Source organism: Notolabrus celidotus, chromosome 4 (genome assembly GCF_009762535.1).
Source record: "Notolabrus celidotus isolate fNotCel1 chromosome 4, fNotCel1.pri, whole genome shotgun sequence".
In the NCBI taxonomy this organism is placed as follows: Eukaryota; Metazoa; Chordata; class Actinopteri; order Labriformes; family Labridae; genus Notolabrus; species Notolabrus celidotus.
In genome coordinates this window covers 12,906,734-12,926,104 of record NC_048275.1, presented here as the reverse complement: position 1 = coordinate 12,926,104, position 19,371 = coordinate 12,906,734, and the positions used below count along the sequence as shown (strand labels likewise).

The following is a 19,371-nucleotide window of genomic DNA, read 5'->3' as shown; positions in this document are numbered from 1 at the left end:
CTTTTTTGCACTAAAACAAAGAGAAACATTTAGAGTTGTCTTTATTTATAGGTTATTATATTACGATTTTAATGGCCCGGCCCACTTTGGATCAACTTGGGCTGTATTTGGCCCCTGAACTGAAATGAGAAGGAATTGTGAAGGGAAGACAAACATTTAAGTGGACTCGTAACAGTATCTCAAAGCTGAATACAACACCTTATAAATGTGCAAAACTGACTTTCACTTTTGTTTTCTATGATACACCAACGTCCACTAAAACTTGAATGCCGTTTTATTTTCGAGAATTCCGACCGCCTCCGAACGCATCAGTCAAGTGCGCATGCTCTGTGCCCTCAGTGTCTACTGTACCCACTAACCCAGCACAGACGTTTTCTTCCGCCGCCATCCTCCACCCCAAAGCCAGACAGCAACACAGCCCTGCACCTAAACATGAGCTTCACAGTGGAAGAGAGGGGGAACCCGAACACCCTGAACTATCGCCTGTTCTTCAGTAAGTAGAATTAATTAAGTTTTGTCTTATTTTGCTACTTATAGGCTAACCCCAAGCCCCACCGACCCCTAGACAGGCCAGCTACAACTTCCCACGTGTCACTTATTCATTCATTCTAGGTAGGTTGTTTCATTAAATCGTCAATATTATGTACACATATGTTCCCAGACTGGGAGTTACTTCTAACACATCTCGACGTATCAGGGCACTATGGGTACTATCTGTATTTAATGGCACGGGTGGAAACATCACAAACTTGCGCCAACCAGTTCTGCCGGTTTTCCTGGGAAACACGGATCCGACTAGGATGATCCGATTTCTGACGAGTAGTATTGTGGACCGAACACCTTCTTACCTGGATGATCTTTGTTGAAGGAAGTTACTTATTTCGGGGAATCCTGCAAGGTGCTTGGACACGTCACCGAGCATAAAGCAATAAAAGCTTGCAGTTGGAGGACTGGAACTACGCCCTCTTTGTCTGTAGGACTTGAATGAACCCATTGATACTAATGAAACAAGATACATGGTTTCATAACTCTCTCGCCTTACGGATAAATTACTGATTCAAGATTCCAAATATGAATGTGTTGTTGTAGCTTGCTCATAGAAATAGTTTATTGTTCCTTCACTTCATGATTTATTGCAAGAATTCAAGATCTCTGATTGCACACTCTTGGCAATAAAGCCCAGCTCATCTTAAATAGGTTTATAGAGCACTTTTCATGCAATCGTGCAAAGTGCTTCACAGAACAGACTGACACACATAACCAAACCATTTTTTTAAACGTTTTTATTAGACTCAGCCAACATCACAAAACAACAATGCAGCCATCAGACTCAGAGGCAAAAAACAAAAGAAGATTTTTTAAAACACCTTGTCCATAGTCCGAAAGTTAAGATACATTTATAATAAATAGATAATACACAATTTAAAATAAGTAAATACAAACATACACAATAAAAATAATATTAAGCTTTTAATGATTAACACAAAAGTAAAAAAAAAGTAATAACAATAATAATAATAATAACAACAAATATAAATAATTTTATAAGTAATAACTAGGATAATAATAATAATAATAATAATAATAACAACACTATATCAATAATAATGATGATAAAAAATATTCACAGTAAACTTAAAAAAAAACTCAATAAAATAAAATAATAATATATATATATATATATATCACAAATCAGCCTGTTGGAGAGTTAACCAAAAAGAAGCGAAGCAACAGGCGCCCACCAAACAGTTTAAACAGAGTTAGAGGCTGACAAATATATGAATGAAAGAATTACTATATTATTAAGGATACAACAAAAATGCTGATTCAACAGGACAGAAAACTAAACTCAGAATGTAATGAAAAACATGGCTCTTTAACAGCAAGGCTTAAACTATGTGTAATTTGTCCCTTAAGAATGCCAGCAGAGGTTGAGTCTCTCTTAGACCCGGACTAGCCCAATGTGGACATTAGCAGACTTCCTCTACTTTATGGTAGGAATTCTGTTTAATAACATATCTAAAATGCTTGTCAGTAAAGATAAGCCGGTGCCAAGATATTCAGTATATATAAAACTATATGATGCATGCTATAAACCTATGTGACTTGTTGGTTGAGTATGAGTAGTGACCGTCAGCTGTTTCCTCAAAACTGAATTGCCCTTCCGGGATAATGAATCTTGAATCTTTTCCAAGCAAAATGCAAGTTCATGGTTAGTGGTTCAGGCAGCTGGACTGGCACTCTCTGCTCCGTCAAGTTCAGTGTCCTGGATTGGTCAGTGAACCATGTCAGCAATCTGTTTTATTGGCATAAAATCACATAGTTGTTGTTGGGGTTTTTTGCACTGATTAATCTAGAAGTCCAATTAAGCTGAAACAAAAACCTGTGCACTCTCTTGGCAATCTACCTTACATGCTGCTTTCCTTGCTGTAGGACAACTAGTTGTTTGCAGATGAAGAGAAAAACGCAACACATACATTATCCAATCCAATAGCACCTTTCATGCATACAAGCATGCAGCACAAATTGCTTCACATGAAAATTGAACGCAATAGATAGAATAATCAAAGACTTAGCTAAAACAAGAACAAATGTAATAAAATATCTTTAAAATCATATACAAACAATACAGTATGAGAAATGTAAGATTCCATCAAATAAATTAAAATCAGAATAATTTTGAAAAAGAAAAAATAAATCTTGGGGAAAACACATAAAATGTTCAAAACAATAATAAAAACTGTAGACTGAAATACTTCAAATTAAAAGCTTTAATTTAAAAAAAATCACACAGAGAGCTCTTTGGCTGGTGGCTGTGTGGGACATTTAAAACAGCATTGAAAAAAATATCTTATTGCTATATTCATTCAGTGTTTAATCTGACTTTTTTTTTTTTTTTTTTTACAGAAAATGCTGAAGGAAAGTACATCTCACCATTCCATGACATACCAATGTATGCTGACCAAAGCAAGGTAAGACAGCATGTGTCACCTGCATACGTGAATTTGTGTAAGCACCCTGTAACTCTGACTACTTGTCAAATACCACCTGCAGGGCTGTCGAGGATACAAAGTTTGATAGATAACTTCAGGTTATCAATTACACACACTTAACTGTCCAAAGTAATGCTCTCCAGAACAGCAAGATCAGAGTCTGTTTGCAAAGGGCAATGGCCTTTACTCTGTATTCTCTCTGTGCTGTGTCAATATCGCTTGTGACTGCAGAATAACATCTATTATCGTATCTCAATGAAACAATTAATCCTTTTTGTGGAAGGGGTTAAGCTAGAATGTCAGGCATTATGTAAGCATCATATATTTTTAAACCGTCATCTTCATTTGTTCGTATAAGATCATTCTGACTGATTCTTGTCTCTTACAGAACATCTTTCACATGGTAGTGGAAGTGCCAAAATGGACAAACGCAAAGATGGAGGTATAAAGTCTTAAATAATATTCCTTTTTTGTTTTTTTGTGCCAGGGATTTTTTAATGACATAATTTGTATACCTTTGTTATCATGTGTTGGCCCCTTTAAGAATAGTTGCAAGTGGATTGTGGGGCTCTAAACACCTAAATAATAATAAATGAAATAAGATACAATGGCTTTCAGATGCAGCTTTAGCATGACCACAGCAGGGTTTTTTTTTCACAAGTTTATCAAACAGGTCTGAACATGTTTTATTAAACCACTGTTCATAATGTCCTACAATCGGGAACAATGCACAAACAAGAAACTGAGAGATGTAACATCATGATTTACATATTTTTGCCTTTTTTAAGCTTAACATTTTCAATGATCATATAGGTCTTTTTAATTGTATTGTAATCTGAGCTATTTCCTTTGCTAAAGACAACACAAAAATTCAGTAGAACACATTTAATACTTTCAAATCATGCACTTTAAAGTGACAACATTATCATTTATTTCCAGATTGCTACCAAAGATATCCTGAACCCAATAAAGCAAGACGTAAAGAAAGAAAAACTGCGATATGTTGCCAATGTTTTCCCACATAAAGGCTACATATGGAACTATGGGGCTATACCTCAGGTACGTGATTTGTTTGACAGATCTCTGTTACTATTTTAACGGTGTAAAACCAATCCTGCAGCTTTTCTTTAGGTATACAAAGGCAAATGTTTGGTAACTTCACTTAATTCCCTTGGCATGCTTTCTTTTATGATGTTTCAGACATGGGAGGATCCTGCTCACAAAGACGGAGACACTGGCTGCTGCGGTGACAACGATCCCATTGATGTCTGTGAAATTGGCAGTAAGGTACAACACTTGCCGAAATCAGTTTAATTGTTTATCATGAACATTTATCATGCAGAAGGAGTAATACTGCAGAGGGCAGCAGGAACTAAACTGCAAGCTTGTATGCCTCTGTGTAGGTGTGCTCCCGTGGGGAGGTAATCAAAGTGAAAGTGCTGGGGGTCCTGGCCATGATCGATGAGGGGGAGACTGATTGGAAAGTGATTGCAATCAATGTAGAGGACTCTGAAGCTAACGACTTGAACAGTAAGCACCTACATTTACTAATGTGGCTTTATTCTATCTCAGTTTGAGCTTTTTAGAGCAGGCATACTTCTGTGTTACTAATCTTGTTCCCCTCTTGTTATCTAAAATCAGACATCAATGATGTTCGTCGCCTGAAACCTGGTTATCTGGAGGCCACGGTCGACTGGTTCAAGAGGTACAAGGTGCCTGATGGGAAACCAGAGAACCGGTTTGCTTTCAACGAGGAGTTCAAAGACAAGGTCTCCAAAACACACTGAACTCATTTAAAAAATGTACTTTGACATGTAGTTTAAAAGTGATAATCAGCATTTCTTCTGCTTGGTCCAAGTGTCTCCACTGTGTACAAAGTTGTCAGTTTATGCTAGATTTTTTTCTTCTGATGTGTAAGATGTAGACCACCAATTTACAGGCATAAACTATCTTGCAAGTGAAAGTAAAAGCTTAACTTGAACTAGACTTTACGAATGAAAATACACAAAGTATACAGATTCCATTAAGTTCATATCTCTTGTTTCAGGACTTTGCCATTGAAGTAATCAAGAGCACGAACAACTTCTGGAAGGCCCTCATTTCCCAGCAGGCCAGTGCTGGTTCGCTGAACTGGTAAAGACTGTTCTTATTCTTCTGCTACACCTTAAAAAAAAGCAATCTGGAAAAATTGTGCACTTAATTGTACATCTTTGTTGCCTTTTGCCTATAAATGACTATCTTGTCTTGCAATACAGCAAAAATACGTGTGTCTCAGAGGGTGACAGCCCTTTCTGCTGCTCTGCAGGCGAGGCTAAAGCTGCTGTTGATCAAGTAAGATATAGTCTATTCTTTTTCTCAACACAAAGAATTCTGATATTTCAACCCTGAGACCCCTTTCCTCATTATTATAATATCTCAACTGATGTTCCTTTATGTTTTTAGACATGTCCTTGTGGAAAAGAAGAACCTATCCCCTTATCAGGTAGAGTTTTAAGATATTCTTGTACATAAGCAGAGGTGGGTAGAGTAAACCGAAACAGTACTCAAGTAAAAGTACTGTTACTTTCTAATGATGTTACTCAAGTAGAAGTAAGAGTACTCATAGAAATAAGTACTTGAGTAAGAGTAAATAAGTACCTAAAAAAAAAACTACTCAAGTAGTGAGTAACTTGTGAGTAGTATCATATATAAAATTGTACTGTATTGGAAATGCTAATTAGAATGTGAAGCGCACACTGCCTTTAATAAAGTGACATAAATAGGAAAATGCCAAAATGAATGCTGTTAGGCATGGTTTACTTTCAAACATTAAAGAAAGAGAAGCTGCAATGTGCACAAACTAATGTACCCACTTTCATTTTTTAAAACAAGCTAGAACTTCAAACTGTGTCTGAGATGTCATCAGAACTCCAGAACATTAATACTCCAACATTACAATAAAAAATATATCTATGCCTTCCAAACTTTCTTTTTTAACCTTTAACTTATTTTCAGTACATCTTACTTAAAACATCACTTGAAAATACTAAAACAACTTGGAAGTGTTTAAAAAGGCCATGAACTCAGTCCTGAAGAACCTCTCTGAGGTGACTGTTTTATTAGCATGCTACCTTACTGCTCTTATAAGTTACTTTAGATTACTTTCCAACATTTCTAACATGCTTTTAAGATTTAATGTTAACCAGTATGATCCTTAGCTTACCTAACTGATAACTCACCATGACATGTTTTTAAGATTTAATATTAACTAGTATGATCCTTAGCTTACCTAACTGATAACTAACTATAACGTGTTTTTTAAGATATAATATTAACCAGTATGATCCTTAGCTTACCTAACTGATAACTCACCATGACATGCTTTTTAAAATTTAATTGTTCTATAAGCTCAAGATTTCCACCGTACAGACAGAGTAAGCAGCGCATAATGTGACTGTTTCTCCTCGTCATTTAGAAGTTATGAGAGAGTCCGGATGTTGGGTACAGAGTAAACATGTTCCTCCAAAGGGGACGCAGGTATTACGCAGCCTCTCTCCCCAGCTGTAGGTGGAGGAGGGGGCGGAGCTACTTCTCCGTTCATTCAGTGTTGAGGCTATTTATAGCTCTGGATCAGAAGGAGCTGCGTGAGAGATCGGCTGAGTATAAAACAATATAAAATGAAGAAAAAAAGGAACGTTAAAAGTAGCGACTGGACAGCCCAATGTAACGAAGTAAAAGTACATATTTTTTAACACAAATGTACTTGAGTAGGAGTAAAAAGTACTCTGCAAAACAAATACTCTCAGAAGTACAATTTTTTGAAAAAACTACTCAAGTACATGTAACGGAGTAAATGTAACTCGTTACTACCCACCTCTGTACATAAGGTCAACATATTGAGAATTCTAAACTTCATCGACCTGATGTGAATCTGACTGTGTTTTTTTTTCTCCATTTGCAGTTGATAAATGGTTCTACTATGAGAGGAAATAAACCAGGAGCGGTTTGGATTGGCGCAGACTGAGGGGATCATCAATAATTGGAATCATTAAATAGATGGTCTTATTCTAGGAAGTAGGATGATGGGATGGGATGTGGATGCTTGGGTTTTGGTCAGCCGGTTCCCTGTAGAGGAAGAGATGGTGATTAGATACCGTAGAGAAAGAGAAAAGTCAAATACTCATGTCTAGACCAACGAATTGTCACTTATTTAAAAAAGACCTTGTTGGAAATATGCTTTCATAAATTAAGTACAGGTACTAGTAGAAATGCCCTGTATAAAATGCTGAACTGCTTTCATAAAGCTCCCTGGGTAAGATTGTAATCAATGTGTGATATGCCCCTGCTTCCTAGCACTGTTAAATAAAGGAATTGCATAACATTTGTCTGATTGATTCTAAATACATTTCTCTGTTGCTTCCAAAGCTCAAATGTTTAATGCTCTCATCTATTGATGAGAGTTGTCAGGGAAGGAGATATTTTATTTATTTCTGTGATAACTTTCTGTTTGGATTGTTACAGGACTACCACCTAGTGTCCAGTGCCTTACACTGCCTTTCTGTTGCAGTGCATACTGATAGTGTTAAAAAAAAAGGACGTACAATCAGAAAAGAAAGTCAATGGCATATTTCATCGCATATTTTATTAGGTAAAGAGTTAAAGCTGCTGTTGGTAGTCACAGAGTAAACAGCTTTCAGAGAGAGGGACTTCAAATGTCAACACTATCACGCCCAACTAGATATCCTCTTAGCCCCCCAACACAGATCGGCCGGTGCAGTCATGATATTGCCGGACTCGTAACCAATCGGAGGACGTAGTAGGGGCCGTCCCTGAACCAATCAGGACAGAGGATTGGAAATTAGCTATGATTGGTCTGTCAAAACGGGAACGAGGGGAATAATAACTGCTTGATACAAAGGTATTGGAAAACGCAGAGATTTCACAATAGTCTCAAATTACTCCACTTACAGTTGAGTACTGATGGGTATTATGACCTTTTCTCCAAACCCAGCAGAGAAAAAGTAACGATTTTGACACCATTCCTACCAACAGCAGCTTTGATAACAAAAGTTACAGTTTGGGGAAATTAAATTCAAAAGAAACATTACTAAAAAAACATTATTTTCGGATACGGTCAAAAATATATATGACTTTCTAACAGTTTTTTAAGTTGTGCTAGCATGTTAGCTACTACAGAGAGATCGCGAATAATAATAATAATAATAATAGTTAGGATTTATATAGCGCTTTTTCTTAATACTCAAAGTTGCTTTACATAAAGTAAAGGTAAAAATAAAACAGGTAAATAAAACAGAAGAAGGACAGAGGTGGGGTGGAACAAGACAGTCTATCAATCAATCAGACTTTATTTATAAAGCGCTTTTCATACAATGCCATTGTAACACAAAGTGCTGTACATAACTTCAAAATAGAATAAATTAAGAAAAAGATCCCACCCCCCAAACCCCGACCCCAAACCCAGCCCATAATCCTAAGGGTAAGAACACAATGTGCAACAATAGTAATAAAAACAATAGAAATAAAATAAATAAATAAAACAAAAAAGAAGTTGCTGAACGAACTGAGGAAACGCTCTCATGATATCTCAATGAGGAAACTCTGGAGGTAGAATAAGATATTAAAACTCAAAATAGTAAATTAAAATCACGAAAGTAAAAAACATTTCTAAGATAATAAAAGACTAAAATATTAAACCATTAAAATAACTTAAGATGCTAGACTTAAAATAAATAAGCCTACCACAAGCTTCCTAAGTGGTGAACTGTGTTGTGAATTTTAGCAATTTAATTTATTATTTTCTTTATTTCCTCGTAATACCCGTTGAATTTAAGTCTAATTACAAAGAATAAAAGCAGTGGTTAAAATAAACATTACTAGAAAGTGTATCCCTCTTACTTTGTAAGCCATTCTGGTGACGTATTTCCGGTTAACTGTCAAACTTACGGGCTTCATGTCAGCAGACGGGCCAGGCTTGGACCAAAACTCGTCGGCCGGGCAGCTCATTGTACCACCAGACCAAGGTAACATTCCCAATCATATATTAACTTTACTTTGTTACAATCCTTGCACTTCTAATGAATACATGTTTCCTACTTTTTGAAGCACTTTTCAGACAATAGAGAGTAACTAGTGTAGTTTAGTCACCTAGAACGTCTGCGCGCTCATGTTTACTGAATGTCTGAGTGTTTACTCTGTGGCAGGTGGATGGAGTTACTCATAACAACATTTATGAAGCCGAACTGTACCAGTCATGGTGAAATCACAGCATCAGTCTTCTTTTTAGGAGTGCAGACATTCATTTAACTGCCCGCCATGTTTTAGGTGTCATATTGGAATATTTTTAGCAGAGCTTTGCATGAAAACCTGCTGCCATTTATGACATGACAAGACATTTTTAGAGGGGTACACACTTTCTGTTGTGTCAAATCATATCATCCATAAGAGTAAAAGCTATTCTTTTTGCATAGAGTTTGATGTTTACAGATTTACCCTGATAAATAAAGTAAGCAACAATTGTGTAACTTCCAGAAGCCTTGGTCCATTGAAAGCCTCACTGGGACAAGCACATCAAGTCCCACATAGAGTGACAGGTGTGTGTGTGTGCTGGTGTGAGAGAGAGAGGGAAGAAGAGAGGGAGGAAGGGGGTAACTGCCTAGATCAAGTGTCCTTGCCACAACCTGTCATAAAAATAGTCAGAGGAAGATCAGTGTGACTCGGGGAGACATCTGAAGCCTATTTGTTGCTTAGTTTACCTACCTTTTTCTTTCACACTTTAAAGCCTGTGTGATTATACACAGCTTACACATACCAGCAGAGTAATCCAGGGTCAGGAATTATCATTAACAATGAGCTTCAGTGCAAGATTCTGTAATATACAACCATGTCCTTGTGAACAGTACATAATAAAGATTGATTGATTGATGCATGATATTTTCTATAGATTTAAAAAATGTGCTTTGATGCTTTTATATAAGACGTGCTTATGATGAGAGAGCAGTCTAGATAGGCAAGTGTCTGACACCAATTTAACATTAACTTGTCAATGAGAAATGCCTAAAGTGTACTTTGTGTTTGTCTTTTATGTGGCATATTTTTTTATTTATTTCGAACATGTAAAAGTAAAAATACAAAATAAAAGCATACAAGTAGAAAAGAAAGAGTTATACAAACATACAAGAAAAAAAGAAACAGTTATATAAAAGAAACAAAATCAATATTAGCAAGCAGTGAAACAATTTACTTTACATGTGCGAAAAGGAGTAGGAAGAAGTTAAAACTTATCTAATCCTACCCCTCTACTATCTAATCCTACCCCTCTAACCCTACCATATTAAACATCATTTTAATCATCTGCTTTACAGGTAGTCAAGAGAAATGTCTTTTATATTCGACTGGATCTACCGGGGCTTCAGCAGTGTCTTGCAGCTACTGGGTAAAAGATTGCACAAAAACATTCACAACTTTGTGTCATAAAAAAAATACATTGCATTTATCTTCTCATTGACAATTCTCAAGTAATACCAACAACATAATAGCAACAATCCAGTCCTCAATTTTGAGCAAAAGTATGTAATTTGAAATACCAAATAAAAACATCTGTATCTCACAAACTGCATGGACTGTTCTTCTGCTCATCATCATCCCCTCAAAGACCCGAATAAGAAAAGTTCTAGAAGTTTAATTGAAGTGTATAATAAATTCACATCTGCTGATTCTCTGCATATCTTTAGGGTTGTACAAGAAGACCGGCAAGTTAGTGTTCCTTGGTCTGGACAATGCTGGAAAGACAACACTCTTGCATATGCTCCGAGATGACAGGCTAGGACAGCACGTGCCAACGCTACATCCAAGTACATTCCCTAATTTTTTTTATTGTCTTCTCAGCAATCACAGATGTGCTCTTATCTAAAGTGCTTCTTTTCTCTATCCTCAGCATCTGAGGAGCTGACCATAGCAGGGATGACCTTTACGACATTTGACCTTGGGGGTCACACACAAGGTTGGGATGCCAAAACATATAATTTGACGCTCTTGCAGCCACAGCTTGTTAAGAAATAGTAAAATTGTGTGTTTCTTACAGCAAGAAGGATTTGGAAGAATTATCTCCCAGCCATTAATGGGATTGTCTACATGGTGGATTGTGCTGATCACGAGCGACTTGTGGAGGCTAAAGTGGAGCTAGATGTAAGTTCATTAAATTTGTACTTGTATATCAACATCAAGTTGTAGATTTTAATAATAGCATGTTATACTCATTGTAATGATTCCTGTCTGCAGGCCCTGTTAACAGATGAAACAATCTCAAACGTCCCCGTTCTCATCCTTGGAAATAAGATAGACCGTCCTGAGGCCATCAGTGAAGATGCGCTCAGAGGAATGTTTGGTCTTCATGGACATACAACGGGAAAGGTAATGATTACTGTTGTTAGTCATTACTTATGAATACTTCTTATCTTGTTTTTTTTTCTTGTCTTATTTTTTACTTTTTACTTTGAGATGACAAGACATGAAAGACAAAAAAGCTCATCAGTTGGACAGTAGACAGACAAACAGATGATGAAATACTGCAGTTATAGTAATAAACATGTTTGTATAAGAAGAGCCTGAGAAGAGAGACCAGATAAGGTTTCCTTAAATTATTAAATAAATGTATCTTTTGATTAATAATCAAATAAAGTATGGTATATGTGACTAATATGTGTGTGCATGTTTAGATGTTTGTATTAGATGCAGTGATATTTTTGTATAGGGGTCCGGGCTGGTTTGTGTGTGGATGGCAAGCAAAACAAATCTTTATTTTTATTCAAGCAACAAGTTTCCATCCAACTCTCTGTTGGAGAATAGTAGTAACACTACAGTAGTACAGCATATTCCCCTTTCACTACTTCACTCAAGGGCATTTTCAAAAAATTATACCAAAAGGGAGCTTAACAAATGTCCCAAGGCCATATCTACTTACCTTTCTGCACAGCAGATAACTGTATGCACCCACTGTTGCTTTGAGATAACTGTTTGTTTCTTGAATTTCTAATACAAATCTGGCTTGCCAAGGGCATGCATAACTGTGAATGAAATACTGTGACAGCAGCGGCAATATGCTGTTGGGAGAAGCATTTGGCACAATACCTGTCTTGTGCAAATTTTCTTAATTAGTGTAAATCTTGTTAACCACCTGCTGTTTCTCAGCAAGAAACAAGCAAATGATAAAAGAGGGAGAGAAAGGAATATACAAAAAGGACAGTGAGTCATGTGATTGAGCTCTACAGACATTGCACTGCGCTATATCCTCTGATGTACAACACACAGAAACAAACAGATACTGTTCATACATATTCATCCACTCTGAGGGAAATGTAAGTGTTTTGATTGTGAATTAAATGAAGATGATTTCTTCTCTGATGTGTGTTTTTGTTTCTTTTCAGGGTAAAGTGTCACTGAAGGAGTTAAATTTGAGGCCAATGGAGGTTTTCATGTGCAGTGTGCTGAAGAGACAAGGGTATGGAGACGGCTTCCGCTGGCTCTCCCAGTATATTGACTAACTTATGATATTTTAACAAGATTGAATGTGCTACCTGTGCACACAAAGACAAGTTCCACACAAAACTACCTGCTGTTGAGAGATATTTTATAACACGTGCTGTATTTAGGATTATCTAGCACTGCCAGTTGGAATATTTTCCAAGTAGAGGGTTGTGTTGATGTAGCTTTTGTTCTTCATAAATTCAAAGACATGTCTTTATTATATTAATCATACCATGGCAACTCAAAGACAGACTTGTGAAATCATCAGCCTTTATTATTTGGATTGATTAGTGTGTAATCTTCATGGTGTGGTTTCCACATTTACTTGAAGCCCTTTGGAGAATTCAGTCTGCCATATAGAACATGTCATCGCTGTGAACCAGTTTCTGACCCTGGTTTATTTTTAGCTGCTGGTGTAGACTTACAGTGAAGGTCAGTCTGGTTCCCATTCTGTGCGGGGAGTTCCTCTGTCAGGATTTAAGTTTGTTTTTTTTTAAAGTCTGGCACAGTTAAAACACTACAACCTTTACAGCATTATCTTATTTCTTCCAACTGTATTGGTAACTTATTGTAGCATAATTTTTTTCAAACTTCTGAATAATTTTTTTGAAAAAGCTGCAGAGATTTAGTGCCATATTTATTAATGACAGAAGTGTTAACACATTAGCCAGCTTCATCCACTCATACTGACAGTTTTGCTGTTAGCATCTTTTTTAAGTCAATGAACAGTTACTCATTTCAGGGCTATTTTATGAATGTGACCACAAGTGCATTACTAACATCTTGCTGGGAAAATGTTCATTTATAGCACAAGCCAGTGTTAAGTATGTTGTAATCGCAGTGTTCAGTAGTATCGCAGTATCTGCATCAGCACAGTCAAGTGATGTAACAAACTTCTCCACAGTGAGGATGCCATACCACCGGTTTTCTTGATGGTTAATTGCTGTGAAATAACTTTGAGTACTTTGTGATTAGTGGCTGCTCACAAAGGCAGTCATATTATGAGAGTACTTTGGTGGTGCACGAAAAAAGATGCACAGAAAAACCTCTTAGAACAAAGTTATGAATTATTTTGTATATAAGCTCTTATTTATATTTTGCAACAAAGATTGGCTTTCCTTGTGTTATGTTAAGCATTGAGCTCTGAAATAATGTATCTGTTACAAAAGGTTGGTCGTATTATTATGATGTGTGCAGTTTGAGCAAAATAAATATTTTTGACATCCTTTAAATGTTTATCTTTTGACTTATTGTTGCAGGTTTGCCATCACCAGTAGGGAACAGACACAGTAATATAACCAAAATGGATGATCATAATTATGAATTAAAACATTTATACAATTTTAGGATGGTGTTATCCCACTTGTGAGGACTGGCTCTCAATATTCATTAGCAGAAGTGACATGCATTATTAGACTTAAACCCTACTGTCTCCTCTAATATCCATTGTTTAGAGTATAACCATGAAAAACTAATTTGCATTGGACAGAGACATAAAAGATGAGTTGAATCAGGGTCAAGTTCATACTGCTCTTTTAGAATGTACTAATTAACATAATAAATACACCGTTTACAGTTTATACATATCATTATTTTGAGCAAATTCCTAATTGACTACAGCTGGTCAGTTAGGCTTATTTTCGTGTGTTTACTAAAACATCTAACATTTATTTAAATGTCAAATGCACTGACAGTCTATGGCAAGGGTGTCAAACATGCGGCCCACGGGCCAAAACTGCCCCACTAGAGGTTCCAATCTGGCCCGCGGAACAACTTTGCATAGTGAAAAAATTACAGAGAAGACATTAACTGCAATTTTTCAATAAAAGTAATTACTATTTCAAATTTGTCCTCTGGGGGTCGCATAAAATCATCGCCAATGGAGCGCATCTAAACAGCACTTTTTTTCCAGGACTTTTTTTCTGAGAGAAAGTGAGAAAATAGTTAACTTGCTGTTTGCATAATCCAGTTGAGAATCATCAAGACTTTTTAGAGCACTATAAGATGATCCACTAACTACTAACACTAGCTCTACACCCCTGCATACAACACTGTCCAGCAAGCAAACTGTTCATGCTGAAGCTGAGGGGTCCAGAATAATCAACTTTACCTTCTTCATTATTATTGTAACAATATGATTGTTGTTGCTACCTGTGTTGTTTCCAGAACGGTTTAAGTGTTACACCGTCTCTGTGAATGCTGGCTAGAGAGCCATGTTGCACTATTATCATATTATTTTAGCCTGTACATATTAGTAATGCCTACTTGTTGTCCTTTTTGTGTTTATAGTTGATATTATTATTATTATTATTATTATTATTATTATTATTATTATTATTATTATTATTATTATTATTATATTTTTATTTGTATTCTTGTACAAAGAGAGCACAGCTTACCAAGTCAAATTCCTTGTGTGTTCAAGCATTTGGCCAATAAAGCTGATTCTGATTCTGATTCTGATGGAAGGTGAACTGCTTTAACCGTCCATTCTGTACAGTAAGAACAGAACAGAATGCAACAATTCTAATCTCTGTTCTTTTGCAGTGAACATTACACTGTGTGTCAGGTGAATGAGTAACCTGTGTGTTTGGTGTGTTCGCAGCAGGTTTCAGGGCTTAAAGAGTAAAATATTCTGCCCACTATGAGACTCATCATGGCAAAAAATACAACAGCTGTTCTTGTAGAAAGATAGTTCATTAAATGTGAACATTTTCAGAATCTACTTGTACTTTTTTGCACTAAAACTGAACTGAACTGAAACGAGTTTGGCTCCCCTGGCTCTATGGTCAAAGCATAAAGGTACGTGCGTTTACAGCCTTTGACCCGCCTCCTGCTTCTCATTGGTTATCAGCGTAACCTTCTGACCAATCACATCGAGCGGTCTGGTCAGGCACGTTCTCTCGTAGACCAGTGAGACTCAACCAGGAAGTATGGCCACAACTCATGTTTTTGGATACTACTGCGAGTAATAAAACCCCAAAGACATTACTTTAAATTGTATAAGTCAGTCTGTTATGTCTGCCCAATATGGAGGACTGTTTTCTTGTCTCACGACACGTCTATAGCTGTTTTAATGAGCTTCTTTTCAACGATTTGTAAGTGTCCTCAAGTTGCTCCAGTGTGTTATCAGCGTGTGGGTAAAGTTCACCTGCATTGCTAACAACATGGAGGTAGAGGAGGTCGAGAGAACTTGCTGTGTTGTAAAAGTTTTTGAGGAGTTTTCGGTAAAGAAAGCTGTAAGCTGCAGCGGAGTCATCGTCCATCCTCAGACTGGAACTGTGATCTGCACCGGACTCCCGTTTTCTCGTTTAATTAACAACAAAGGCCCTCTCTCCAAAGACCACCGGTTTCTATCTCCACAAAGCTTCAGTGACAAACTCAAAATCCGAGTCAGCTATTTTACAGAACGATATGTGGACACCAGCCAGTCTGCACATGGAAAAGCATTGTCACCCTCCAGAAACAAAACAACACAACAACAGGAAGTTACAGCTGAGCTGCTGATGCTGGTGAACTGCCTGGAGTTCAGACAGGCTTTCCAGGCTGTTTTCCAAGAGGGTGACCAGTGGCGATTCCATGCTGATGAAGAGGACGAGGAGCTGATCAGAGATGCACAGTTCCTCAGCTGGTTTGCTGTACTCAAGGCAAGTGATATGGCACACAGCAAACAAAGTTCAAGTACTGTCCCTTGGCAGAACAGCTCATCTCTACAGAAAGGATGCCCTGTGGTTGCATGTGGCTCGCCTTTTGGCTCCCTCTGCTTGGATCTCTTCATCAGCACTCTCAGCAGAGGTATCATCAGCAACCTTGCAGGAGAGGACAACGCTATCATCCTTACAGATGCCCGATGTTTGCCAGGCACAGAGGGAGGAGGGTTGTTTGTATCGAAAGGTATGAATGACATGCGTCTCGTTGGACTCATCGTGTCTCCATTTGGTTGGAAGGCGAACGAGTGGATAGGCCTCACTCTTGTCTGCTCAGTCAGCTTGATCTTTAAGAATCTCATCCGCTGCTTGAGCGTTCAAGACCCACTCCGAGATGTTTGGCTCCACGGTGGGGAAGAAGGCCTTCACATGTCTCTTGCAGCCCATGAGTCAAAAGCTGTGAAATACCCCACTGTGTGCCTTGTAGATAGTGGACAGTTCTGGGGCTCAGGGGTTGTCGTCAGCTCTCGGCTGGTTGTGACCTGCAGACATGTCGTTGACGGGAAGTCAACAGTCAACCTGAAGTTTCATCGCAAGGACAGGTGATGGCACGCTGATTGTCTCAACCTATTTGAGATTGACCTGTGAGCTTGTGCTAACACTTACCTCAACCCCACTCTTATCTGTTCACAAAGGGAGACATTATAATGATCCAAAAACATGTAGACATAATGAATACACAATTTACACAGTATACCCTTTTGGCTGTTTACAGCAGAAGAAGCACAGCTGGCTGTGTTTGATTTTAGTGTCCCTGCGAGCAACACTGTTTCTAAGGCCTTTGGCTGTAACACCTCATTGAATACAGCATTCAATATTGCTAGTAGTTTTGCAACATTTTTTCCTTCATTGATGTGTCAAAATATTTGTAATTATTTCTGTTAACCTTTAACTCAAACTAAATTTGTTGATACTCTTTTTTTAGTTTCATTAAGAATATCTTGTGACCGTTACATCCCATGCACACCCTTTAAAAACACCCAACAGCTGCACTTTCTTCTAAACTCACAATAATGCAAAAATAATGCTATTACCATATTTTGTCTGTGAATGCTATAAGATAGTTTGCAGATGTATAGACATACCTATAAAACTCCTTTCCTTCAAAGGTTGGCAGCAACCTTGATTTTACCCCTCACTTATTTATCTGACCTCACCACAGGATCATGTTTACAGTATGCGTGCTATGGTTGATAGATTTCCCTTATCCTCTACAGCAGGCTTTTCTACACCACGTCATTTGTCAAATCTGTGAAATAACCATCCATATCAGTGCATTGTGTTTGATGGCTTGATTACATTCTCATCATAGTGTTTGCTGATTTTAAACAGACAGTCAAAATATGTTTTTTTTCATTATTTTGTAGAGTCCATGATATGGTGGGAGACGTCCTGTTTTCCACTAAAGCATCCTCCCCCTATGATTTGGCTCTGGTGCAGATGAGAGACTCCATCATGAAGGCTGTGATCCCCCAAATGGCTCAGAGTTTTAATCCAGGTTTGGGTTCAGTCCAATTATTTGAAACCGTACAACTGGTTCTTGCATTGCATTCAGGGTCAGAAGAGATCTGTTTTTTTTTTTTCACAAAATAAACCTCTACAAGACAAATGTTCAGCTTGATCTCTGTCTGCAGGTGACCCTGTAGTTGTGGTGGGATATGGAGGTTTAGGTCGGAGAAGCGGTCCGTCCCTGACCTGTGGTATCCTCTCCAAAGCCATTTTATTGAATGACCAACCGGTCATGCTTCAGACTACTTGTGCAGTACAAGCTGGGACCAGCGGGGGCGCTGTGATACGAAGACGCTCAGGAGAGCTGCTGGGTAAGAAACCTTGCAACTCCAAAATCATGTACTTCTTTTGATCAGTGGGGGGCATAAGATGACCATGGATGACTTTGCTGTTACAATGCACCACATGTAAAGATACAGCAGTTATCCAACACACGATTCTGTCTGCACTGCTCTATTTTAAATTTTACTTATATAAAATGTGAGTAATGATTATTTTGTGTTTTCCCAGGTATAGTGTCCAGCAACACTAGGGACATTGCTGCCAAAGTGACCTACCCACACCTCAACTTCAGCATCCCGGTGACTGTTTTCCAGCAGCTTCTAGAGCAATTTAACCAGACAAGAGATGTTGATGTGCTGAGAGAGCTGGACACCACAGAAAATGAAGTCAGAAGAGTGTGGAGGCTACAGGCTGCTCCAAGCAAACTCTAACAGAGAGATATGATAGAGACAAATAATGGATGGTGTTATTGCAAAATCAAGTCAGATAATTTTATGTATACCCTTTTAAAGATAAGTGTTATTTTCTAATATATGGTAATATGTTTCATACCTCACTTTGTTACAGAAACAAACACCAGGATAAAGAGCTAGGGGAGTAAAGGTAACAGAAAGCAGAATCTTTAATACTTAATGTTGACACTCAGAATCATGCAGTAAACACAGTGAAATATTTATAAGATCACTTGATGTTAACGGAAAGTTAAAGTTGCTTTGTAACTGTTTTCCTCCTTTTTATGAAGTGTAATTCACAATAATGCCATTAAAACTAATGATACTGATTTTTTTGCTGATATGTCAGTCTGCCCGGGGCACATTTCTGTTCACAGTCGTCACAAATTGCTCACATTATCAAAACTAAAACATCAAAGAAACATCAATGTAGCTGGAAGGCTTGATAAAAGAATAATCACCTATCAGTCCTCCCTATTTTAAGTCAAAGCATCAGATGAAAGGATGGCCTTAGGTTTCACATCTGACATCCAAGCGATTGCAGGGAAGGCATCAATAAAAAGGAGACATTTTCCCTAGAAGCATGTGTGAGGATCTTCTGTTAGGATTTACACCTGGTCCTGTTACATATGGCTTATTTCTTCACCAAGCTGGAGGAATATTCAGTGTAATAGGCTGACAGGTTGCTGGAAATGATTGGTCCCCTTGGGTAGCCAGAAGACTTGCTGTCGGTATCAGGTATTCAGACATCTGTTGGCAGGCAAACCCACTCACAGCTAACACATTCAAGCATTCATCCACATGGATATTATTGGTACTAATTTCCATTATGAGTGAAATGTGAAACTGAAAATGACATTTCAGAGGACTGGTTACTGTCACTTTTTACAATACTAAGACAAGCTT

The 19,371-nt window shown here is 37.7% G+C and overlaps 3 protein-coding genes across 5 annotated transcripts; all 3 read left to right on the top strand.

Moving 5' to 3' along the window:
* The first annotated feature begins 323 nt into the window (after positions 1 to 323).
* On the top strand, positions 324 to 7,353 carry ppa1b (inorganic pyrophosphatase 1b). Its single transcript, XM_034681856.1, has 11 exons — positions 324 to 493; positions 2,908 to 2,972; positions 3,382 to 3,435; positions 3,933 to 4,052; positions 4,194 to 4,280; positions 4,397 to 4,523; positions 4,635 to 4,762; positions 5,041 to 5,126; positions 5,249 to 5,324; positions 5,436 to 5,475; positions 6,934 to 7,353. The coding sequence occupies exons 1-11, from the start codon at positions 433 to 435 to the stop codon at positions 6,963 to 6,965; spliced, it is 876 nt and encodes a 291-aa protein (XP_034537747.1). The 5' UTR covers positions 324 to 432; the 3' UTR covers positions 6,966 to 7,353.
* Positions 7,354 to 8,911: 1,558 nt separating this feature from the next.
* sar1ab (secretion associated, Ras related GTPase 1Ab) lies at positions 8,912 to 13,747 on the top strand. Of its 3 annotated transcripts, XM_034681930.1 has the most exons (8): positions 8,969 to 9,013; positions 9,522 to 9,583; positions 10,355 to 10,425; positions 10,724 to 10,843; positions 10,927 to 10,992; positions 11,074 to 11,177; positions 11,271 to 11,402; positions 12,416 to 13,747. In XM_034681930.1, exons 3-8 carry the CDS (start codon positions 10,368 to 10,370, stop codon positions 12,530 to 12,532), a joined length of 597 nt encoding a protein of 198 aa, XP_034537821.1. In that variant the 5' UTR covers positions 8,969 to 9,013; positions 9,522 to 9,583; positions 10,355 to 10,367; the 3' UTR covers positions 12,533 to 13,747. The 3 variants fall into 3 exon arrangements, with proteins under 3 accessions (XP_034537820.1, XP_034537819.1, XP_034537821.1); XM_034681929.1 differs by lacking the exon at positions 9,522 to 9,583 and having other exon boundaries at positions 8,912 to 9,013; XM_034681928.1 differs by lacking the exons at positions 9,522 to 9,583; positions 10,355 to 10,425 and having other exon boundaries at positions 8,928 to 9,013.
* Positions 13,748 to 15,402: 1,655 nt separating this feature from the next.
* tysnd1 (trypsin domain containing 1) lies at positions 15,403 to 18,808 on the top strand. Its single transcript, XM_034682430.1, has 4 exons — positions 15,403 to 16,764; positions 17,590 to 17,720; positions 17,857 to 18,042; positions 18,242 to 18,808. The coding sequence occupies exons 1-4, from the start codon at positions 15,683 to 15,685 to the stop codon at positions 18,442 to 18,444; spliced, it is 1,602 nt and encodes a 533-aa protein (XP_034538321.1). The 5' UTR covers positions 15,403 to 15,682; the 3' UTR covers positions 18,445 to 18,808.
* The last annotated feature ends 563 nt before the right edge of the window (positions 18,809 to 19,371 follow it).